This window comes from Trichoderma aggressivum, assembly GCF_033847375.1.
Source record: "Trichoderma aggressivum f. europaeum strain CBS 100526 chromosome Unknown scaffold_007, whole genome shotgun sequence".
In the NCBI taxonomy this organism is placed as follows: Eukaryota; Fungi; Ascomycota; class Sordariomycetes; order Hypocreales; family Hypocreaceae; genus Trichoderma; species Trichoderma aggressivum.
The window spans coordinates 776,072-800,570 of NW_026946373.1; the positions used below are offsets into that span (position 1 = coordinate 776,072).

The window sequence follows — 24,499 nt, forward strand, 5'->3', positions numbered from 1 at the left end:
AATGTTTTGCCTTTCCCTTGCAGCTCCGTGGATCACGGCAAGCCACCGGGTGTACACCATGCCAGATCCTCACTGGCCACCCATTTTATATCCCGCTTGCCCGCCTCTCCCTCCCTCCGCAGTCACATCTCATATTCCCAAAAAAGAGCAACTGTTTTTGAGCCGCCGCCGTCCGTGGTATCGATCAAAAGCAACATGTTAGTCGTGAAGAACAAGCAAAAGATCCAACCCTTGCTCCTCGTCCTCCCAGAAAAGTGAATAGAAAAAAAAATATAGACAATGAAGAAGAAGAAGAAGAAGAAGAAGAAGAAGAAGAAGAAGAAGAAGAAGAAGACGAAAGAAATCATGGCATCATCGTATCACAAATCGTCATCCATACCGCCGTAATTTCCTCCCTTGCTCCTCGCCCACTAATACTGTAGATAATCCGGCTTCCGTGCCATGTTGACCGGGGGCGGGCATTCGTCGTCATCGACGGGATAAGGTGGAATCGACGTCTCCGAATCTCGCGGTCGATGGCCGTACTCGGACAAGGGGGTCTTGGGTGGCAGAGGCGGCGCCATCTTGGAGGGTATCGACAGCGGCTCGATTCGAGAGTACCCCTTGGGAGGCACTGCGGGCAGCTGATACTTGGATTCTTCGTCGGGGCTCGTAATGGCAATCGGATCGTCGGAATACGCGACCCTGTACTGGCTCGGCGCCGGCGACATGTCCACAGTCTCCTTCTCAGATGCGGGACTGACGGTTCTGCCGTAGCGTGAATGTCCGGTGCTTGGCCGGATGTGGTCGCCAGAGACTCTGGGGGAGGACAAGGCATTTGCCTGCAGGTGTAGACTGTCGGCCCCTGATTCGAAAGACGACCGACTCGGGGGGCTCTGCGGGCTGTGGGAGAGGAAGCCAACCGGGGAGTCGCCGGGAAGCTCCACGGCAAAAGGCTGCTCAAAGTTGTTCTCCGACGTCGACTTGACCAGCTCGGGCACGGTGGCGTTGTTTCGCTGTTCCCACCGTACCTTTGCCCTGTGAATCTTGGCCAGCCTGGTCGAGATGCCGTGGATCATCTGCTGCTCGTCTGGGCGGGACATGTATCGTCGAGTGCCGGTGCTGATGTCGCTCAGCCGGTTCCACTCGTTCATTCCAAACTCGCCGACTCCCACTTCGACGTTGAGGCGGTAGTAGTTTTCGACATTGACTCCGCGCTTCGCCAGGTGCTCGTGGAGCATGTACTCGTGAATCTTCTCGCAGCCTTCGATCTTGGAAATCATCTTCCTCCGCGCCTCGGCGAACTCGCCCAAGAAGCCTTCGTACCACACCTGCTGGTTTCCATCGCTTCCACGAGGGCGTCTTCCGGTGCCGACACTGACAAACACCCCGACCTCTCGTCCTGGCCACTCGTTGATGACGGCCTCGTCCAGAGCCTCGGGGGAGGGGTTGAAGGTGCCGGCTCCGTCATCGTGGAAGACGGACTGACCAATCTGGACGGGTTTAAAAGCAAGGCCAATAGAGCAAGTTGCCCGTCCGGCCTGCCAGATCTTGCAGTCGAATTCCGGCGGTGGCTCTTTGCGCGAATCGTAGGACCGTAACAGGACGGGGGGCGTCCCTCGTCCGGATCCTTTGTACATTGCAGTCACGGCACTAGGTCGTTTATCAAGTCAGCCATGTATGCGCAAAAACAATGGGCAGGAAACTTGGCTCTTACGTCTTGGTCCTATTCTCTCTCGCATCATATAATCTTGCATTTCCATTCCCGAATTTCAAATGGCCGGACGGCCGCGTGGAGACATGGCTGGAAGGACCGCGTGCACTGAAGCTGATGGTGCTGGCGTTGCTAGAATGCCGCTTTGGAGACCCCGACGACCGGCGGGACGAATCAAGCGGGTTGACCACTTCCGTCTCGGCGTCGTTGCCCTCCTTGTGGTACACGGTGTGCTCCCAAACTCCCTGCTTGATGGCGTCTTCCAGCCTGCTGGCCTTGAAAAGCGTAGATCGGTATGGGATGCCGGCAATCGTCTTGTCGGTCTCGAACACCATCTTGGTCATGCGAACGTACAGCTCCTTGCACGTCTCCAAGTCCAGACGCAGCCGGCCCAGCATGATTGCGATCAGCCCGCCCGTGCCCGTGCCGACAATCAGGTCGAAATGATCGCAGGGTTTTGGGATTTCATGCCTGCGAGGCGCGCGGCCTTCGATGTCGACAAATGCGCGGTGCATGAGTTCCTGGATGATGATGAGCATGGAGTAACCGCGAACGCCTCCTCCGTCTGTGCGAGTTGGGCATTAGCAAAGCTATTCGACGACATGAAAAAATGAAGGATGGGTGGATCATCATACCGAGAGAGAGAATGCGCAGAGGGGGCCCTTTGGTGGTGTCCGACCTCCGGACTCCGTACGAGTCCATCATTGCCGATGCGAAACAGTCGGGCTCTGAGATGCGTAGATTCGGATCGGATCGGAGAATGGAGGTTGTCGCGATGTGATGTGAGAGAGAGCGATGCTGCTTGTTCGGGTCGAGATTTTGCGCTTTAAGCGTCTTATCAAAGAGGAACCAACGTTTCTTGGAATGCGACCAATCAAATATCCAGTACCGCCTCCTAAATTCTTTGGTGCTGATTCGCAGCCAAACCAAAGTCGCAGTCAGTCGCAGTCGCAGATTCGGATGCGCTGGGTTGGCAAATGTCCAAATGTCGCGCGGTCGGTGATGACGGCTTTGTCAGGTGAAGAATGCAAGAACAGAATTAGAACGATAGGTAGGTACAGTAAGATACGACAAAGACAAGGTACGTGTAAGGTGTAAGAATCGAAGAGGGCACATGCAAACATGGAACCTCAGGCAGTCATGATGAATGACAGCAATCATTTATCATTACTCCCCAAAAGTGTGCCGTGACGCAATCGGCCGGACATGCCCAAGCCCAAGTCAAGGGCTCAAATGCTAGCTTGAAGCATCCATGGAAGCGGAGGGGTGAGGCGATGGGGCGAGAGGCGCAGCCGAAGAACCGCTAAGCAACGTCACAGGGTGCTGTGGGCCGCTACAGAAGCGCTATAGACGTGGAGCTACAGCGCCCGAAGCATGGACGAACGGCTTTTCTGCTTTGCATGCGCTGCTGAGGGATGATCCGGTGCGCTGGTCAGGAACGGGCTTCCCGGGATACGCGAAGCTTCAAGTACCGAAGCTGCCGTTTGGTTGCAAGAGGAGAGGGATAAACGGCAAATGGAGATGCGGTCTTTTGCTTCTTCTTCTTCTTTCTTTTTATTTCTTGTTTTTCTTGTTTTTCTTGTTATGCTTCGGAAGGTATGTAATAAGCGAGAGAAGCCGGCCGGGAGAATGGCTGAGAGCCAAGAAGCTGCGAAAAAAAAAAAACGACGCCGGTTGCCAAGTCTCACTTGTTGCCGTCACGAGGAGGCCGGGTGTGACGGCTGCAACACGATACGATATGACGATACAGTACTCTATACATGTGATTTCACTCTCTGTCTCTCTCTCTCATCTTTGGAAGCCCTCTGGCATCATTACAGATACAGCTTCTCCGTGTCCATTTCGATCTGGGAACCCTCGTTCTTTGTCCTTGTTCAAAAATCCCATCTTCCTTCTGTTTCTCTCTAGAGACAACGCTAACGAACCCCCCCTTGTCCGTGTGGGTGCTTTGTTTCGTGGGGATTGAAGTTTTTCCAGCCTTTGGGGGCTGTGCAGGTTGGCATTAATCCCAAGGGTGCCTGGCGGGGGGACAGAGAATGTGAGACGCTGGTTGATATGACTGGATGAGGATGGAATCCAAGCCACGTGATGGCTGCACATCATGATACCAAATGGGAACAGCGTGTTGAAGGTATTTCAAGGTGACCATCGCCAGAGTGTATTTACGATCAGATGGACCAAATCAACGCCCAGAGGATGGGTTAGATAAGAGGGCAATACCTCGCTCTCAGCCGGTGTACTGTAAGATTCCGATATCGAGGTCAACGGTACATACGTCTCCCGTTGGCACAAAGTGGTAAGCTGAGAAAGCCCTTTGTCAGGAGGATCGAAAGATTACACACATCGCTCTCTCAGACCGACTGCGCCCCGTACAGTATTCCATAAGGGTTCACGGCTACGAGCACTCGTACTCGACTCGTACTAGGGATGAGAATCTGATTCCCTGCCGCATCGCATGTTTATTCCATCATGGCGACTTACATAAGACGGCATCGCCAGCTTGGCCCAAAGTCAATATAGAGGTGAGCGTTGGCAAAAGCACATGCATGTTAGCGCCTTTACGTCAGGATTTCGTATTCAATGTGACTGCGAGTTCCCTCGCCACCTGTCGACGTGATGAGCATGAGGCCTCGTAGGAGGACATTCATCTGATTTGATTTCATTCCGGACAGCTGAGTTGAAGAGGCGAAGAATCGGTGAGGGTGAGGGCAAGGGTGAGTATTGGATGGATGACTTCGCTTCTCTAGCGCTGGCGGCTCGAGGCGCAGACGGTTTGTCTTGTACGGCACGCCACGTATATGGAATCGCTACCGCACTCGTACCTACAGCAAATGAATGAATGAATGTGTAATCCGTACGTGGACCTGCAGCAAGCATTGCTGATGAGGTTGTAGATGGGAGCTGATCACTTCAAATCATGGGTACATGTATGTACGAGAGCATGTAACGAGCCTGGCACTTGGTTGCACGACAGAAACAAAGAACGAGACGCGCAAGACAAAAATAGAATGTGGCTGCAACGTTAAAAACCTGTGGCTGACGATCAAGTCAAAGTCAATTACGCGTAGCCGCTAGCAATTCGCAGGCGCGGTGGCAAGTTTCTTGTTTCTTTGACGGGATTAGCACCCATGAGCTCTGGTGGAAGCTCCCACTTTCGTCACGGCAGATGTACTGGACGTGTTACCAAAATGGGAGAGTCGCGAGATGATCTTTAACCACAGGTAGGTATGAATTTTTGAAAGGCGTTCTACGGCTCCTGATTCGGCGGCGTGTTGTTGTTTGCATTGCCACGCTTCTCTGGGAGACCTGAACCACCCCCGTCTTCCGCGGACTCAGCCTCGCTGTACAACCTATCACACCTCGTATACGATTCTGGAGTACATGTACAGTATGTACAATAAAATCCCAAAATGCCCTGATGAGAGCGTTTCTATATCAGGCAAAGAAGAAGACAAAAAGAAACGAGCGTATGCAATCAAGTCTCGTAATGCCCCCGGAGTCTTGAGTATATTTGTGGCTACGCCGCCTGGAGCTTCAAGGTGCTACAGGTAGTAGATGGAGCTGCATATCTGTACATGCAGCATGTGCATTGCATTGGCTGAAAGGCCGACTTGGCTGACACTCCTATTCATCTCTGCCCTGCCGGGCACCTCAGCCCTTTCGTACCTGTACTGTAGCATGTCGGTGAGCTGCCTTGCATACGTGTAAAGTGTTCATCATGAGTCGACAACGCCAAAGGATTTCATATACTAGGATAGATCACCCAGTGTGTGTACGAAAAATGGGGGCAATGTGTGAGGTGCACCTATCAATAGGATCAAGGCTGAGAGATGAAGTGCACAGCACCACTACGTACGTGTAGATGGGAGCTACGAGGCTGCTGTGTGCGTGGTCATCGTATCTACATGTACATATGATGTATCGAGTAACGGGAGCAATCCCCTTTTCTCCAGTCCATTCCGTGTGCCATGAATGCCTCATCGGCGGTTCAATGCCAGCTGCGGTGATACCAACAGCCGCAAAGGCCATAGCTACATGTGGTAAAAACCTGAATCCTCCGCACGAATCAGGCGCAATCCGACTCTGTGGCGCTTCAGAGGCAATCAAACGAAACCCAGGGCAAGCTGAGCTGTGCGGCGGGTTTTGTCCGGATTGCATCGAGCCAGGGCATGTGTGCCGTCCCGCGGGCCAGGTCCATGTATGTGTAATAAGGTACATGTATTCATGGCTTTGAGCACAATTCTCACTAGGTAGCTCTCTGCCGTGAGATTAGTAGGTACTCCATATGTGTACAGGATATTGATATCAAATATTGTTGATAAGCTGAAGCAAGCGCCGCCAAGCAAGTGAGCAGCAGCACGGCGAATGATAGGCGGCAGCGTCTCTGTCGTGGACGCAGACCCGTGTGTGGTTTCAGGCGGCACGGCAGAAACCCCATTTGCCGGGGACGATCCAATGACGTGCATAGGACTCGTGCAATAGGTGCTGAGTGATGATGTACGAGTGCTCGTACGGTAGCATCCCCAAAGAGACAAGAACATCCATATCCTGGGAGGATAAATGTACTCACCTGCAGAAACGAGTGCCCGCAAGTTGCTCACAGGCCTCGCTCGCGTACATACACGGATGGACGCCGTGTACATGTGAATTGATGGATGACACTAGCAGCAGCACTTGTGCTTCAAACAGACGGACGAGAGAGCCAAGGCGTTAAGCGATGGCACTGTTCAGCCGCGGATGAGGAACCAAGAGGCCACGCCACGGACAGCACCGAGCTTCTGCAGCTTTTCCCAAGTACCTGGTCGTGCTGAATTGGATTCCAATAAGTCGCCACTGGCTCCAGGCACGGCAGACGGACGGACGGACGGGACGAAGGCGTTGTTGGATGGAGCCACCCAAGAAAAACGACGACTCGGCTCACGGAATCAATCAATCAATCAATCAATTGGAGATGAAGAGCAAACCACATCAACCCAGACGGTGAGGGTGAGCCTTGCCTTGCCTCGCCTCGCCTCGCCTCGCCCACGGCCTCACGGCTTCCGAGACAAGACACACCCTGATGCCGCCACCTTGTTGTTACCCCATGCGAGCTATGCCCGGCACAGCCTAGAAGCAGGACGCGACGTCGAAACGGTAAATTGGCAGCGAGTTTCGGCAGGCCGCTAGCCCAGGCGAGGGGGCGCCAATCAGACGGGCCTGGTTCCCTCTGGGTCCATGGCCTTTGGGGTTGTTCGGGCGAGGCTGCGAGGTGATTCGCCTGGGGCTGATGTGTCGAGGCTAGAAAGGACGAGAGAGCAGAGCCCTGGGGCACATGGCGAATCAAGCCAGCCCTCTCAGGCAACGCGTCAGCCCACACGCGGAGACAATCCGCTGCTGCGTGGTCTAAGCCGAGTCGAGTCAGCTGCGTCTACGAGTTACTGCCAGTCCAGTACAGTACAGAACATGTACGAGTGCTCGTTGGTATGACGAGGGAGGGACGGGATTCGAAGTGGCGTGGCGTTGGCGCGGGTGCCCGGGGCTGCGGTCCTGGGAACCGGGCCTTGCTGCTGAAGAAATTCCAAAGCTTGGGTTTGGAAACAAGGGCACACGTCTGGTTCGATTTGTGCATGTGCGTGCATGCATGTATGTACATCCAAGTACTGTAGGTATGCGAGGTCGGACCACCGTGTACTCGTACTGTTGAAGGAATCAGTGCAAGTAGGTACACGTACAGACGTGCGTTCAACATGACATGTCAGGTAGCGACTTGACAGTTGATGTTTGCCGGTCCCTTGCGCGAGACGAGATTGGGATGGACAAGGTCGAGGTGGTTGTTGACGTCTGGTGAGGTGAGTTTAGGGCACAAGGCGGCTGCAATCATGGGATCTTTCAATTCCAATGGATCACAGTATAATGCCAGACATCAATCCCGACTTGCACATGTATTTTCAGGGCACATGCCCGTATCGTATTACCGCTGGGCCGGGCATCCTTCGGAGTCGGGGTGCAAAGCTGCGTATTGCCGTGAAGGGGCACCCTTCAAGTTTAGTACATGTACTCGTACAGGGCAGCCAGTGGTTGGTTGGGCAGGAATACGTCGATTGCATTGCATGTCTCGAACGTTGCTCATCCTGCCGGTCAAGGATCAGGACTATGGCTTTGTTGAGCTGCAAGGCAAGGGTCAAACGTCGAGAGAGAGAGAGAGAGTGGATGAGCCATTCAATCACCTGAGAGGCGTGAAGCAACCAACAGCCCGTCCCTAGTACATGCAGTAACGGCTTTGCGGAGTGATCCATATCATTATGTGACCATTGATTCAATATATTGAAGGAATATGGGCGCTATTGACTACCTGAGTATTAGGTACATGTACGAATCTACTAGATGGAGCGAGCCTTGTCTGCTTGATGCTCACAAGCTCACTCTGCGGCGGTAAGAGGTACAACGGAAGCATCTGCAACAATCACGATACAGCAGGCCTACATGCACATCTACCTGAACGGTACTACACCAAGAGAGCTGTATCAACGTGCACAAAGCAAAGCACCCTCGTGTACGTGTGTGTTGCACCAGATGCATGCATGTATGCACCATACATACAGGTATACTTGACGAGTAATACTCTTTTGTATTTGCCCAAGCCGCAAAGACAGTTTAAAAAAGGGCAAACGAGGTGCCCAGAAGAGCAGCATCACGCACCCGACCCTTGGCGGATTAAAATAAAATAAAAATAAAAATAAAAACCCGCGAGCTTCTGCACCCCTTGCCCTGTGTCGTTTCATCCAAATAAACGGCCCCCTCTCCTCTCTCCCGTCCTTGTCCAGTCGCGCTGTACTGGTGCATGTGCCGAACTGCGCGATGGTACATGCGTGTACTCGTACAAGTGCCTCCCGGCTATTTTGTGCCTGTGACATGCAATGCCGTCCAGCCAATGATGGATCATGTCATCAATGTCGGATGTCATCAACGCTACATGTACCTACCTGAGGCCGCCACCGCACCGGCCCTCGATAGGCACGATCAATGACCTCAACTGTCAGTTTAGGCTGGGACTGGCACAGGCCAATTGCCGCCACAGCAGAACAGCAGATCAAATCGTGGCAATCAGTAGCCTCAAATCAAGTCAAATCAATCAAATCGAAGCACTGGAAGCGATCAAATCAAATCCACTGGGGACTGACTGGACCTAATGAAAAGAGCTCCAGCCGTCTGTCTGTGGACTGAAAGGCTCTCTCAGCAGTCTCCGTCAAACCTCGCCTACCGGCCAATGGCAGCGCCGCCGGGGGCCTGCACAGCCAGGCGGCCCGCCAACTAAAATATAGCGGCTTGCCCTTCCCTGAGCGCCCCCAGCGCCGGAAGCCGTCGGCCAGTGGACTGGGGCTCAATGGATGCGCTCAGGCTGGGCTGGGCTGGGCTGGGCTGGACCCGGTACCGCCCTCGGTAGCGCATCTCGCAGCGCCTACAGAGTACCAGTGCCAGTGCCAGTGCCAGTGCCAGTACCGGTACGGCACAGGGACCCGCCCGCCTCTCGATTAACTGGCAGCCACTGCACTGACGATTTACAGCCTCGCCGCCAGCCCAGAGCCTTGAACCACAACCTGACCTCCCCTCCCCCCCCCAAAACACCCAGCCTTACCCTCTTCTCGCTCCTTTGCTGTCTCACCTTCATTCTCTCAAACTGCTTCTCCCAGCCGGCCGTCGTTTTGCTCCTGTTCCTGCTCCTGCTCCTGCTCCTGCTTCCTCACTCCCAGCCTCGAATCCGCCCCAATTGCCGCGTGCCGCTTCTCTCTCGCCGCCTCCGACGCTCTGCTCTGCTCTGCTCTGCTCTGCACGTCCTCGCTGCATCAATTCCGGCGTCTGGTTCGAAAAGCTGCCGACTGCTCCGCCTGGCCTCGCCCAGCCTCAGTCGATCCGTGCCTCTCCAAAAGAAAGAAGAAGAAAAAACCTGCTACCACAACAGCCGTCTCGCCTCGTCTCGCCTCGTCTCTCGCCGTCCCACGTCGCCTTTCCTCTTCTCTTCTTCTTCTTGTCGCCGCCGAGCCCGTCGATGGAACCGTCCAGTAAAAAGCGGAAGCTGGCTCCCAAGGTCAACACCTCTGTGGCTCCCAACCCTCAGCCTGCTGCGCAGTATTCCCACGAAACGGTTAGCCTTGCGTCTCTCCCCCCAACCTCTCGACTACCTGTTTGCTACCATCTCTCTTCCATCCGCCTCCCTTCCCATCGCCTTCTTCGCCCTCACTACACTGTTCTCGTAATTCGTTGCTAACAGATCGTCGCCCATTTCCAGCCGCCACAGCAACAGCCTTACCCCGTACACGATGCCCCGGTTGCCGAACGACAAGACTTCGAGGCCTTTGCGCGTCATCTGCAGGATGCGGCCATGCTGATACAGCGCCAGACGGAGCGCCCGCCTCACAGCGACGTCTCCGTCCTGCTGCTGAGCTGGGAAGAGGATCGTACAGTGGACGAGGACGTTGCCGCGGTAGAGCAGGTCATGCAGAAGCAGTACGGCTTCACCACGCAGCGCTGGCAGATCCCCACCGTCCCAAACCCAAGCATCAAGCTCGGCGTCCAAATGGCGTCCTTTCTCGAAAACGCAAGGCCCAACCACCTCCTCATTATATACTACGCTGGCCACGGATATGCCGGTCCCGATGGCCAGCTGTATTGGGCCTGGTGAGTTTCATCCTTGGGCCCTCGCCATCCCCTGCCTCTCTCTCTACCTACCTCTCTGCCTCTGCATCACTGCTTCACTACACCATGCGTGTCGCCATCGTCATCGTCATAATCTCTAATCACTTGTCCGTCTAGCAATGCGCGCGAGGATGCTGCCAAACTCAAATGGGATGGTGTGCGGTGCTTGTTCGAAGATGCCCAGTCCGACATTCTCCTGCTTCTCGATACATGTGCCGACCCCGAACCCGCAGCTGCGGGTAGCCACGGTGTGAAGCAGGCCATTGCGGCATGCTCCCGAGAGCACAAGCTCCGACAGGAACCTGGCCAGCGCTCATTCAGCTCCTTTCTGGTGGAAGCGCTTCGCAAGCTGAGCGCGGGACAGCAGCCTTTCAACGTCCAGCGGCTTTACGACGAGACCCGTGCCCTGAAGCAGCAGCAGCGTGTCAAGAGCCCAACTCCCGCAAGTAGCGCAACGGCTTCCGCCTCGCCCGTCATGCCCATATTCTTCACCCTGACTCCCGGCAAGGGGCAAAACTTGATGCTGGCGTCCATGGTCGGCAGGACGCCCCTGCCTCCCCTGAATGGCGTAGATGCGCCGGATGGGCAGAGTAGTCGCGCACGTGAAGACCATCTCATCGACCCGGATTCCGTAGCTGACATCAGATTCGAAGAGCCCCGGATATTGGTCTGCACAACATTTGTCGGGGATGCGAGCCCGGACATGTCTTACTTTCACCAGTGGCTACAGAACAAGCCGACCCTGGGCGCCACCATCGCCGTCGAGGGCATGTTCCTTGGCCCGCCCACAATGCTTCTCATCTCCATGCCCCACTCCATATGGAATGTCGTCCAGCACGATAAGGTCTGCTGCTTCTTGGGCTACATTAGCTCTCACAACATGATTCATCTGTATGAAAAGCTGGTTGGGCCTGCCGGTATCCGCCCCTCTGCCAAAGAAGTAGAGGACGGCCGTATCCTGCTGGAAGCCAGGGAGCTGGCGGCGGGAACGCCTTCGCGGGCTCGGCGGGATCCCGATCCGTATCTGCACGCGGCAGCTCGAGACGGCCTCGAGTACAGGTCGCAAAGTAGTCCGTCCGGAGCGACCTACACTCCAGCGCCCCCTCGAGCCATCGCTCCCATCAAGCCAAAGGACGAGGTGGAAGATTCCGCAGAGATGCAAGAAGCCGCAGAGCAGCTCAAGGCCCTCAGTCATGTTCGACCTAGAAGTGATGATGGCCCTCCGGCTGCCCCCGTTCCAGCTCCCCCAGCTGCTGCTGCTGCCGCTGCCGCTGCCGCTGCGCCTCCCCCCGTGCGGCACCGAACAACGCTTCCGGATGGCATTCCTGAGTCGAGGCATATTGAGCCAAACATTCCACGCGACGTCAATGATTCTGGGGTTGGCGATGCCATGGCACTAGACTCGACCCCATTGCGTATGAAGGCACCGCGACGGTCCCTCCCCAAGCAGGAGACTAGATGTGATCACTGTACTCATGCGCCTTTCAAAGATTCTTCGTCTCTTCGGAAGCACATTGCGGCAGCCCATACCCGGCCTTTTCCCTGCGCCTTTTCCTTTGCCGGCTGCGCCAGCACCTTTGGGTCCAAGAATGAATGGAAGCGCCACATCGCTTCCCAGCACCTCTGCTTGACGTACTACTGCTGTTCGGCTTGCCCGCAGAGCTCGCAAGAAGGCAAGGGCAATGAATTCAACCGAAAGGATCTCTTCACTCAGCATCTCCGCCGAATGCACGCCCCGTTCCAGATCAAGAGGACCATTGCCAAAGGCGACAGCAAGCTGCAGGCCGAATGGGATGCGCACGTCAAAGACATGCAGCAGTCCTGCCTAGTTACCAGGCGGCATCCTCCACAGAAGTCGGCCTGTCCCCGGAAAGAGTGCAACGCCCTTTTCGAGGGGCCCACGTCTTGGGACGAGTGGACAGAGCACGTTGGGCGGCACATGGAGAAGGGCGAGGGCCAGCGGCTGGGCATCGACAAGCTGCTGGCGGAGTGGGCTCTTGACGAGGGCATCATCGAGCTGAAGGGCGATGGCGAGTATCGTTTGTGCGCCACAAACGGCGTCCTCGCCGGTGGCAGCAACGGCAGCGTGAATAATGGCGTTGCTGGTTCTTCTCAGCCAGCTCTGGAGCACAAGGAGTCCAATGCCTCTCTGGCGGAAAATGCGTCTTCGGCGGATGAGACCCAAGCCGTGGAAGTCAAGTCGACGGACGACATGGAAATGGCAGAAGGATGAAGATGTCCTCCTTCCGCCAGCCTAACATGGCCGACGCCATTTCCGACTCTCTCCATTAGAACTCTCCCTGTGCATGTATACACGACATCTTTCCTTTGCGTCTACAAACCCGAGAATGACTCACGAAAGCCACGATACGGAAGCCTTGTTTGCATATCTCATTGTTCTTGTGTTGTCCCTTTTCTCTTCCATCCCGTCAGTCATTCCCGTTGCATTCATCTTTGCTATCATAGTGTACTCTCAAGGCCAAAGGTTACTGCTGCCCATGGGCGTTTGTTTTTCTTTTCTGTTTCATTTCCGCCATCTGAATTCTGACTGGCCCTAGTACCATTTTCCCCCCTATTTTTTCTTTCTATTTGTCCTGCTTTTCTCATGGGAGGCGTTGGTATGGTTTGAAACCGTAGGGAAAGCATCAAACGGTGATAAAAACGGAGTCTGTGTTTCTCATGCTACTACTGTTGAATAGTGCTCTTCCAAAGCAGGCAAAGGAGCGTTTTCTTACACGACGTCGGGAGGGAGAGGGGGCATGGCCCTATCCGAGATTGATGGGCGGGAAGGGGGAGGATACAAAGGCATACAAACCGAATAAAATGACGAGAGAAAAAAATCAGAACTGAAAGGGGGAGGGAAAGGGAGGAGGAGAGATGTGCGATTTTCCAAAGCTTCGTCTATCGGTTAGAATGGTAGAGTAAGAGCGCTCCAGTTCGTTCGGATCAGCGAGTCTTTCCTTTTGTTTTGGTGTGTGACGATGTTTTCTTTTCACTTCTTTTCTTCATGGACATGATGGGGGTGGTGATGTCCTCATCAAGGAATACGTGGCATACTGCTACTTCCACCAACACCCACCAACACCACCTACCTACCTAGGTACTGTGTATGAACGAAGAACAGTTCGAAAGCACAATGAGCGACATGTGCTACAGGCTCAGGAAGACACAGTGAGATGAAAATAATAATGAAAAGTTGATCCAAAAGTCGTAATTGTTCATACACTAAACTCTACTGCTCCTAAGATACTGATACTTTATGTACATGAAGCCCGCTGGGCATAAAGGGGGGGACAAAAAACACCATATCCGCAGGTTATGCCAAGCGAGTGAAACCAGAAAGACATCCTAAAAGGAAAAAAAGCACCTCTAGCCGATTCTGACAGAGGCAGGACCGCTAAACGGCAGGTTGACGTTGAAAGTCTGGCTGTTTGCGCTTCCAGAGCTGGACTTGGCAGAGGCAGTCTTGCCGCCGATGATGGTCACCTTGGAAATGACAAAGGGCACTCGGAGGCTGAACTGGCCGCCCAGGATGAAGATGCCCTTCTTGTAGGTAAAGGTGACGTGGGTGGTGGCCTTTTGGTTGACGGAGACGCCGTCGTCAAGGTACAGCTCGCCCGTCGCGGATCCGGAGGCGTCGAGGGCGATCTGAAGCTCAAAGTTCTGCTTGCGGAGCTCGGTGGTGGTGTTGGTGGACTTGACGCGCAGGGGCAGGATGACGCCGCCGCGGATGAAGAGCGGGATGGACGTGATGTCGACGTTGCTGATGAGGTGGTTGGTGGCGCCGCCGTCGATGCGCGCGTGGGTGTACCAGTCGTAAAAGATGTCGTCGGGGAGGTAGACGCTGACGCTGGTAGACCCTTGCTGCGTGACGGGGGCGACGATGATGCCGGGGCCGAAGAAGTACTGCAGCTCGAGGGCCCAGGTGGCCGCGTCGCTCGGGTAGTGGAAGAACATGGGGCTCACGGCCGGCGTGCCGTCGGTATGCTGGCGGTACAGGGCTGTGTAGATGTAGTCCAGCAGGCGGTAGCGAATGTCAATGGCCTTCTTCGCGCTGCTGGCGACCGAGGGCCAGCGGTAGAACTCCTGGCCAACGTTGCCAAGGTCGTTGTGGTTGCGGTAGAAGGTGTTGAAGGCGCCCAGCGAGGCCCAGCGCGCGCAGAGCTCCTCGTTGGTGTTGCCGCCGAAGCCGCAGACGTCGGAGCCCACGAAGCCGAACTGGAACAAGGAGGTAAAGGCCAGCATCGTGCGGATGGACACGGTGTAGTAGCTCCACTGCGACATGTTGTCTCCCAGCCAGTGGCCGACCTTGGAGCCCGCGCCGGCAAAGGTGCTGCGCGTGATGACCAGGGGGCGGAGGCCCGGTCGACGAGACAGCATGGCGTCGTGCGAGGCCGTCGACATCATGGTGCCGTAGAGGTTGTGGGTGTCGTACATGGCCAGGCCGTTCTGGTGGATGAGGTCGGTGTTGACGGTGTGGTTGGAGATGCCACCCTTGTCAGCGTTCCACGAGTCCTGGAAGGCGGCCTTGTTGTGGATGGCGTACTTGGGGTACAGCAGATCACGGCCGGGAAGACCCTTCTGATCACCCTTGCCATGGTTGCTTGCACTGTTCCCATTGCTCGCCGCCGCGTTGACGGCGTTGACGGGCGGACTGCCGCTGCCCGTGTTGATTTGGAGAGGCTCAACTTGGCTATCGCGCTTGTTGGAGCAACCGCCAGGCTGGAAATCGCACGGCCAGCCGGGCAGCGGACGAGGAGGCGCGCGGACCGCCGGTGGGGCCGGGGGATAGCCCTTGGCGGCGGCATACGGGTCGGCACAGGGGAAGTTGCACGGGAAGTTGCTGGGCTCGTTCATGTCGATCCACAGAGCGTCAATGTCCAGGCCCGTCTCGGCGTTGAAAAAGGTCTGGAACTGGCCGTTCCAGTACGACTGGGCGTTGGCGGAGAACCAATCGGGGAAGACGGTGACACCGGGCCAGACGACGCCGATCCAGACGGAGCCGTTGGCCCTCAGCAGGAACACGTTGTCCTCGAGGCCCTGGTTGGCAGGCGGATAGTCTTGGTAGGCGACGGCTGGGTCAACCATGACGACGTAGTGCTGGTCGTTTGCGTGCAGGTGGTCAACGAGCTCACGCATCATGGGCATGGGGAAACGGTCTGGGTCGACGGAAAAGACGCGGCGGCGGTCCATGTAGTCAATGTCCGTCCACATGGTCTCCAAGGGAATGCCCGCCAAGCTGTAGTTTTGGACAACTTCGGCGACGTTGTAGGCATCTTGGTAACCATATCTGCGAGAGAGGGCAATTCATGTGAGCTGACTGTTCTTCAATTTGGGATGATGTGTGTTTCCGTCTTACCTGCACTGGTGGAAACCGAGACCCCAGTACGGCTGCATGGTTGGGAAGCCAGCAAATTCACCATACTGCTGCACCGCTGCCACGGGAGTAGGCCCAGCAACAAAGTAAAAGTCGAACACGCCACCGATGGTATTGTATTCAAGATACTGGTTGCCGGAAGCGTCCTGGTTGATCATGATGTCCATGCCGTTGGAATTGAGGAAGAAGACGCCATGGGAGCCCGTGGCACGGTGCTCCAGGTAGAAGGGGTGCGTTCCGTAGAGATTGGCATTGCTGGGAATGCCATAGCTGTCCTGGTTCCACATCGTGCGGATGTAGTTGGACGTCTTGAGGCGAAGAGGGTCAGAATGCTCGCCCAAGCCGTACAGGTTGGGGTTCGCGGGCAGGCTTGTCCGGAGGCGGAGGTACTGGGACTCAAAGACGAGAGAGGCGGCCGAGGTGTCAAAGAGGACCTCGCCGGTTTTGGCGCGGGTGACTTTGAACGAAAAAGGGTTGGCCGTGTAGCTGAATTTGAGGTTGCTTGCCTGGGACCAGACGGAGCCGCCGGGACGGGGGAAGACGGATTCGGGGACTTGGTAGACCTGGTTGTCCTTGTCCTGGATGAGGACGTGAAGGCGGTCCTCTGGGCAACACGTTAGCTTGACAGGCTCAATTGATCAAGTTTCGCTGTTGAAACCAATGCTGTGAGGGAACGATTGGCTCAAGGAGCATAGATGGCCCACTCAGCCGAGGATGCCCTCAAAACTGGCAGGGAGAGCAGTGAAGCAGCGCATGTTTACATGTACTTACCAGTCTGGTACGTGACCTGAAGAATGAGATTCGGGAGGTCGGTCCCGTACACATTGCAAGCCGTACCGGCCAGCGTCAGGTCGGCCGTGACGCCGGTGGGCGAGACGCGAACATTGGTGGCCTTGTAGCCCGGGCACGCATCGACGGTGCCCGCAACCGCGTCGTCTCTGTGGAAGAGGGCCGCGGCAGAGGCAAGCCCTGCATAGAGGAGGGCCTTCCAGTACACCATTGTCGCAGCGAAGACGATGGCAACGGTGATGAGGACGGCGGGAGAGGGTAAAGATGCTCTGGCTGGGACTGGGGGTCGTGGAGCGCCGTGCCTGGCGGCGGCCATCTTGGGGGAGCCCATCTTGTATACAAATAGCCGTGCTCGTTCGGCTCGGAATCGTCCAAGACACTGAATGCCGTTGCTCCTGCCTTGCACGCCTAGCTCGTCAGCTGTCACCCTCGTCACATCTCCAGCGAGTGCGACATTGGACATGGCAGATCCAAGTTGCAATTCCAGGCAGTGGGACGGGAGGAGACGAGGAGGTGCGTGGGGCATGCATCATATCATGCATACGAGTCTAACAAGGACAAGACCAGAGCAAGACACGGGACCCCGGCAAATGGGGCCCCCGAGCCGGGTTCAAGCTCAACCATTTGCTCGTCCGTTCCTCGGGGAGCCATTGAGTGAGGCCTTGCGTACCTTGGCACGAGTAGTACCTCCGTGGGTAGGTAATACGGCAGTCGGGATGGTTGGACTCGATGCAATTGGCCGTTGCTGGGGGAAACGGCGTCTGTGGCCGCGAGGAGAAACGAGACACGGGCGCCAAGGTCGGGCGAGAGAGATTGACGAGGCTGGGGGCAGACAAGGCGCCAAGCAGGAGAGGGTGAGACAGGCAAATCAAAGGACAATTGGTGGTTGAGCGTGGGTGGAAGTCAAGTGCCGATCCCGTTCAAGGGCAGAGTTGGACCCATGCCAATGCGAGCAGGGGTGGGAGTCCTCAGGCATCGACGAGTTTAGTAGTTGTCAAGTATGTACATAAACATTGAGTGTTGAGCTCTGTTGACCGGAATTCGATACAATGCTCACAGCCCAGAGTGTAGCATTGCTAGAGAGCCTACAGCAAGAATTACATTGCCATCCAATTTCATTGTCTCGATGCATCCGAGCAACACTTGATGCAACCTCGGAGCACAAGGTTCAACGAGGTCACAAGGCACGGCGTCCGATTCATTTCTCGAGGTGCACAGCAGCACAGCTCCATGCGGGTGGGCCTCCCCCGGACGCTACAGGGCTCTCAGCGGGCTCCTGGTGGCCTGTACCTGCGCTTCTCCCCCAACTTCCCCGCACCAAACTCGCCGAGAAGGGCAGTACAAAGTGCGGGCAGGGCGCCTGGCGGGTCTTTTTCGCCGGCTGGGCCCTTAGTAGAGCCCACTACACACTGGGACAATGGCGTTTTGCCGTCGGGAATAGGTGCGATGCCTCGACTGCATGTGCTATCACCGACTTGCATCGCTGTGTACATATGTATGGATGTCCGGTATTATTATTGCACGCTGGCCGCCACAGGGAGGGGGGCACTGGGATATTCAGGGGAAAACCTGAAAGCAAAAGGTCGCCGCTACTGTGTGTGCTTTGGGCGCTCCATCCAATCCAGGTGCCGCAACGGGCCGAATTGCAAGGAAACTACTACTATAATTGACGAAAGGGATGGAGCTGGAAATGAGGCACTCGGATGCTCGCATCGACGGCGCAAGGGACCTTTTGAGGCTGTGGTGGATTCAATCATGAATTCATGACACGACCGCCAACTGCAGCGCCCAACTTGAGTGAGTAGTAGCAGCAAGGTATGGGAAGCAAAGTACATGTATCTACTTGTACGTAGGATCGATACATGCCCTCTGAGTCACTCGTAGTTGACCCTTGGAGCGGCTGTCAGGTATTATTACATGGACATTGATGTGTGTTCCATCAATACATGTATCTCAGTTTCTCCCCCGCACCCAAGCATACCAGGTAGTAAAGTACTACAATCAGATCATCCGACGTTGCCAGCGTTGCAGCACTACCATCGATCTATCATCATGCGAGACCCCTTGCGTCCAGCTACGGCACGGATCCCGAGACCTAAACGTGCAAAGGGTAGCATCTTGGGGTGGCATTGAAAAGCTTGAAGCTCAAGATATCCATCATGGACCGGAGTCTGCAAATATGCTCCATAGCAGTTTGTGCGCATGTGACACACTCATCTCCGTCGTGTATGCTTCTTTTCTTCGCCTTCACAAGCATCATCGGACTCTCTCCGCTTTCCCCGCTCAATCGTACGAGACTTCAAACTTGGAAATCCCACCGTAGCTTCACATACTCTTGTCTCCAGTAGTTTCACCGCGAAGTTCCGAAGTGTCAAGGGGGTGTGGTGGTTCGTCGTCTGCCAACCGGCGGGCTTGGTTAGTGTCACGACCCATGGCTCATGGGATCCCGGTCAAACATTAAATGAGAGATCTCTTGCAGTTCCACCGGGATTGGTAATGAGTTGGATTTATCCGTTCATCGTTTTACGTCCACAACCAGATCCGTACAACACATTCCTACCACATGTTCGCCACGAGACTAGAGTCTTCTCCCATGTATTGCTGCAGGTCTAAGTGGTAGGACCATGTGAACAACAACTTTAGTATAACAACTTTGCCGTTTCCGACCCTTCAGCAGCTACGGATCCGTCTATACAGGAGCCTGACCTTCTTGTATAGGTCAAGATTGCGCATCAACTTTTTCAAAGAATCCATAGATCACATTTCTTCGGCTCTGCCTCGGTCTCTTATGTACATTAGACGTGCTGAAGCCGCTGCGCTGCGATGTAACGCTGCAGCCTGCTATACTAATCGCGTCTATGTGGATTCTCCATTTTCGCTCCGCATGTTGATCTGTCGAGGGGACAAAAGTGATGAGATTCATATCATCGCATATCTAAATCTTGACTCGCACCGCTAGCAATGCTACAAAAGAACCTCGGCTGCTATTCAGACAATGCAATGGGGTTGAGACCAAAGCAATACAATGGATGTGATGTGGTTGTGGAGTACTGGGCCGGGCATGTGCGCTTACATCACCAGAACTACCTAACCTAGACAAGAAGAAATTCTGGCCGTCATCGCCTTAATTTGATGCCTATAGTGGTCTCATAGTGGCAAAACAAAGAAAGAGAGAGAGAGAGAGAGAGAAATACCTAGTAGGTAGCTGATGAAAGGTAGGTATTCGGTAGTTCATGTGCACGATGAAGTGCAAAGACGCATAGCGCGTGGCTTAGTATGTTCTCGGTAAGGAAAATAAGCTTAATCGCGAAGAGAATAATGGCGGAGGTACAGGCTTGCCATCGAAGGCTCCCGTGCTACATCAGTGTACTTTGGAGTGTATCACTGAATAAGGATAACAAGAGATACCAAAACGATGAAAGAGGGAAAGAAAATAGATGGACCGGATGCCAGACATTATCACGACCGCGTATGATGCATGCACGTACAAAGGCCAAGTCTCCATCTCAAGCTTCCACTGCTGCAGGGCTGTACGTATAGACTCATACTGCCCCAAGGTGAAGACTGCACGTGACTCTTTGCTCTTCAATTGATTCAAAGCACATGATTGCATCTACGGCGGAAAGACAAAATGGATGGATCAATTGATTTCATAATACAATGCGCAATGCATAAAAACGCATGCACTACGGAGAGAGACAAATCGAAATGATACGCTGTGAGGCGACGAATTGCAGCGCGTTAGCCAGAGTCCAGAGTCCCCGCCAGGCGAGTACATGCGATCCGCCCAGCGACACCGCAGAAACGGCTGTACCTGGATCTGTATCACTCGTGAGCCACCTGGCGGCCCCCTTGCGTCGAGAGAAGAGCAAAAGAGAGAGAGACAGAGAGAGAGGGCAGAAGCTGCAGAATTGGGCAACCTATCTTAACCTGCCATTGGCATCAGCATCAGCATCAGCGTCAAGCATCGGCATTCAATCACCGTCCAGCGCTGGCTTTGCCCCTCTAACTCTACCTGCCACAGGTTCAGGTACTTCAACTAACTGGGCTGGAACTGGCTCAATGCTGCCGACGGCCAAAGTATAGCAGCGCCCGCCATTCGCTGTCCCGGTACTTGCATTGCACTGATCCTAGCCAACATTTGTTACCTTGACCCGTTCAAGGCCCCAACAATGGCAGCCGAAGCGCCAGAGCCTCAGATCTTCGCTAACCTGCACCAAGATCAAGCCACGCGCGACATGAGCTTTGCGGCTCCGCTCAACCTGGATCCTCTTGCCCAACAGCAGCAGCAGAATCAGATCCAGATTCAGATTCAGATCCAGGCTCAGGCTCAGGCTCAAGCGCAGGCCCAGGCTCAGGCACGGCATCAACAGCAGCAGCAGCAGCAGCAGCTCCAACAGCAACAGCAACTCCAACAGACTCTCCACCAGCAGCAACTCCAACAACACTATCTCCAGCAGCAATACCTCCAGCAGCAGCATCAACAGCAGCAGCAGCAGCTCCAACAGCAGGCCCTCTACCATCAGCAACAGCAGCAGATGAACGGCATGAACGGCGCCAACATGGGCGCTGTCATGCCCGCGCCCACGCCCGCCGGCCACCAGGCCGAGCTCAACTACATCTACGGCATGGTCGAGGAGCTGAGTCGACAGCTGGCTGACAACAGAAGGGTCACCGAGGACATTGTCAGCGGGCTGGGCAGAGTGCGGAACAAGGCAAAGGCCCAGGGCCTGGCCAACGGCGACGTGATTTCCTCTGCCGCCGACGACATCAACGGTGCGTGTGTTTTCTGAATGTCCTTTTGTCTTTTTGCCGCGACTGCGCTTGAATGCTTTTGCGATTTGCCAACACCTCTCTCTCTCTGGCAGCCCAAGAATCCAACCTCGACAGCATCATCTCCGAACTATCGGAATCCTTCGACAGAGCCAAGCACAGCCGCGACGCAAACGCCGCCCTCCTCACCCAGTACGCCAACGCCCTCTCCCTCATGCTCAAGCAGTTCCACGACTACAAGTCCAAGCACGTCGCCGACGTCGCCGCCTGGCACCGCTCCTACCGCGCGCAGCTCGACGAGGCCCGCCGCGAGAACAGCCGCCTGCGTGAGCAGATCTGGGAGATGCAGACGCACGCCGCCCGCGCCAACGAGTCGCTGCGCAAGTTCCGCCGCAGGTACGATGAGGACGAGGAGAGGTTCGCCAAGCGCGTCGACGACACCGCCCTCAGGCAGGAGGTGCGCTTCTGGAAGCGCATGGCCATGCCGGAGCTCGAGGACGACGATCCCTACTGGAGCGGGGATGACGACATCATTGACGAGGCTGAGAAGGAGAGGCTGCGGGAGCTGGAGCTCCGCGCCGCCCAGGAGCAACATATGGTCGATAGCCAGGGCGAAGACAGTGACGAGCAGCACCACTTGTCGTCCATGGGCATGATGGGCGGCATCGCCATGGTGAGGGAGGAGTCTTCTGGACAGATCTTGCCTATACCACCTCCTCGGCCGCTCAGTGCGGCGTCTAGCACGGGGTCAACCGGTAGATGACCTGGGACGAATCAAAACGGACAGCAACGGATAGCTATTTCCCAAGAACGAGGCATGAACTGTTTAATGGAGTTTTCCCTCATGCACCAAAATGATACTTGGAGAAAAGGGGGGGAATGAGAAACGAAAGGCCGGCGAGATCCTCATCACGATGCCACAAGTGATGGCTGGGCTGGGCTGGACTACGAAATGTAGATACATGTAATGGCGCGATCAGTGTTTAGGCAGCTGACAATTACTATTGTTAAACCCAAATGAAATATAACGAACATGACACAAACATTTTACAGTCCGATTTCAGGGCAGCCCTAGGCCCTTGTTCTTATTTGCATTAAGTCCGTTTCAGTGATCCCGCTTTCCAAGCCCTTTGTGGTCTCTCAAAACCTAATAATACATGCAAGAGAATATTACATCGTCCAATAAGACAACGGCGAGCAAGCACTCCTCATAACGTATGACAGTCTAGTAGCCGCTTTGCTCTCTTCTGCCGTCACCATCCTTATCCCCGTTCTCCTTGGAAGAAGCGGCGGCCTCGCCCGCCTCCTTGATCCCCTGCTCATCGCCTCGCAGCTTTGCAAAGTACGCCTTGATATCCTCCGCGCCCACGGCCTTGCCGCTCTCCGCAAACTGCTTGAAGAATGGCGTCAGCTGCTCCTTGAGGTGGTTGTACGCCATGACGCCCTCGATGGCTCTGACGCGATCCATGTTGCGCAGGGCGCTCTCGCCACGGTCAAGCAAGCTGCCGCTTCCGTGCGTCGAGCCTCCGTGTTCAGAAGCGCCGTCGTCGGACAGAGGGGGTTCGTAGACTTCCTCCTCTTCCAGTAACTGGGGGTGGGCGTTCAGTTTACCGTAGCAGTCTGAGCAATGGCAGAGCTTTTCGCGAAAGTCCTCTTTGAAGAAGAGAGAGAAGCGGCCCTTGGGCGCGGCAGGTAGATTGGGCAGCTTGCATGAAGTTGGGCCATCTGTCTTGGCGGCTTCTTCCGCGACCTGAACTGCTGGCTTGGCGTCATCTCCGTCCACGGCGGGTTGAGCTGTGTTAACTCCAGCAGTAGTAGATTCGATCACTGGCGCCTCGCTCTCGCTCTTAATGCGCTTTGCGTCTGATTGCTCTTCATCTCCGTCGTCTTCGGCCTTGCGCTTCTTGGACGCAGCTGTGGCCGTGCTGTCGTTGGATGGCGACGACGCAGTACCAGCTTCGCGTACCTCTAGAAATATGGCTGGTAGAAAGCCCGATGTTCCTGCATACTGTTTGATCCACGGGTTTGCGTCCAAACATTTGTAACATAAGAAGCCTTCAAAGTCGTCTTCGCTTGGAAATCCGGGAGGCATCGGTGGCTCGTCATCTTCGTCTTCGACCGCAACATCGCCACTGGTTTCGACTGCGCCATTGTTTGACTGCCCCTCGTCCTTCTCTGTGATTGTCGCAAGGGCACCCCCGTTGGTATGATGGTCTATCTTCATTGGTACCGGCTTTGATTTGCCCTTGTCCATCTGTTCGTACCACTTGGGTCCCGTGCCCACCAGGCAACCAGGGTGATACCAGTCCTCTCCACAGCCTCCAGTCTCTTGAGTCCCTAGCCCAAGGCATTGGAACATGGTTCCCTTCTGCTGGAATGGGTCATAGTCGCATTCGCAGCCGCAGAAACGGTTTTTGAAATTGTGGTTGTACTTGTTATTGGCATCCGGCTCTTCGGAATGGACGTTGCCCTTGGTATTGGTCTCGCTATTGATGCGCAGGGTGCATGGGCTGGTAGACGGGATGCGCGTCGTTCCGCAATCGCAGGTAAAGTTTCTCTTCTGGAAGATCTCGACAAGAGTGTGTTCGCCATGGCATGAGACGGAGCACGCGTAGCACATGCCCGCAGGAGTCCAGCTGTCTCCCGCTTTGGTCGGCGCAGGGTTGCAGGTCAAGCAGGCGAAGACATTCTGTCGTAGCGGTCCGAGGATCTTGGTGCATGTCTCGATGCTCTGGACAGTATCGACATCAGCTGTTTGTACACGGATGACGCTGATGGTCCGTAAAGATGGGACAGGTACATACGTAAGGTAAAGCTTCGCGAGCATCGGCCTCGAGGATTTGCTGATCGCGGAGAAAGCTATGAAACAGGTCAGACGATTGCATTCAGTAGCAAGATCCAATTCCCAGCCGCAACCTACTCGGCGGCAGTTTGAGAGTCGTCCGACGCCCGTGACTGCTGGGAGAAGCTGTTGCTGCGACCAGTGACAGGCGCTGCTTTCGTCTCTGCAATGGACGGCGTGTCCATCGCGGTCGGTGGAGGCGAATCGCCAGACATGGTTGCTGGCGGTGAACAAGTTGATGGGATGGAACCAGCAGCAGCGAAAGATGCGATGGATGATTAAAGTTTAGAAGAAGCTGAAGGTAGCCTGGAGATAAGGACGACGGCACTGTATAGCTTTGAAACTCAAGACC

At 55.2% G+C, this 24,499-nt stretch overlaps 5 protein-coding genes across 5 annotated transcripts; 2 read left to right on the forward strand and 3 right to left on the reverse strand.

Moving 5' to 3' along the window:
• Positions 1-410: 410 nt before the first annotated feature.
• On the reverse strand, positions 411-2,398 carry Triagg1_2801 (uncharacterized protein; the record flags this gene model as incomplete). The annotated part of the gene is made up of 3 exons (XM_062897023.1): positions 411-1,632; positions 1,697-2,258; positions 2,329-2,398. 3 exons carry the CDS (start codon positions 2,396-2,398, stop codon positions 411-413), a joined length of 1,854 nt encoding a protein of 617 aa, XP_062758418.1.
• Positions 2,399-9,056: 6,658 nt separating this feature from the next.
• Positions 9,057-12,599, forward strand: Triagg1_2802 (uncharacterized protein; the record flags this gene model as incomplete). The annotated part of the gene is made up of 5 exons (XM_062897024.1): positions 9,057-9,100; positions 9,146-9,174; positions 9,238-9,815; positions 9,942-10,348; positions 10,484-12,599. The coding sequence occupies 5 exons, from the start codon at positions 9,057-9,059 to the stop codon at positions 12,597-12,599; spliced, it is 3,174 nt and encodes a 1,057-aa protein (XP_062758419.1).
• Positions 12,600-13,735: 1,136 nt separating this feature from the next.
• On the reverse strand, positions 13,736-16,995 carry Triagg1_2803 (CAZyme family GH31; the record flags this gene model as incomplete). The annotated part of the gene is made up of 3 exons (XM_062897025.1): positions 13,736-15,656; positions 15,726-16,347; positions 16,515-16,995. The coding sequence occupies 3 exons, from the start codon at positions 16,993-16,995 to the stop codon at positions 13,736-13,738; spliced, it is 3,024 nt and encodes a 1,007-aa protein (XP_062758420.1).
• Positions 16,996-20,704: 3,709 nt separating this feature from the next.
• On the forward strand, positions 20,705-22,068 carry Triagg1_2804 (uncharacterized protein; the record flags this gene model as incomplete). Its single annotated transcript, XM_062897026.1, has 2 exons — positions 20,705-21,308; positions 21,401-22,068. 2 exons carry the CDS (start codon positions 20,705-20,707, stop codon positions 22,066-22,068), a joined length of 1,272 nt encoding a protein of 423 aa, XP_062758421.1.
• Positions 22,069-22,530: 462 nt separating this feature from the next.
• Positions 22,531-24,362, reverse strand: Triagg1_2805 (uncharacterized protein; the record flags this gene model as incomplete). The annotated part of the gene is made up of 3 exons (XM_062897027.1): positions 22,531-24,036; positions 24,110-24,164; positions 24,226-24,362. The coding sequence occupies 3 exons, from the start codon at positions 24,360-24,362 to the stop codon at positions 22,531-22,533; spliced, it is 1,698 nt and encodes a 565-aa protein (XP_062758422.1).
• Positions 24,363-24,499: the final 137 nt, after the last annotated feature.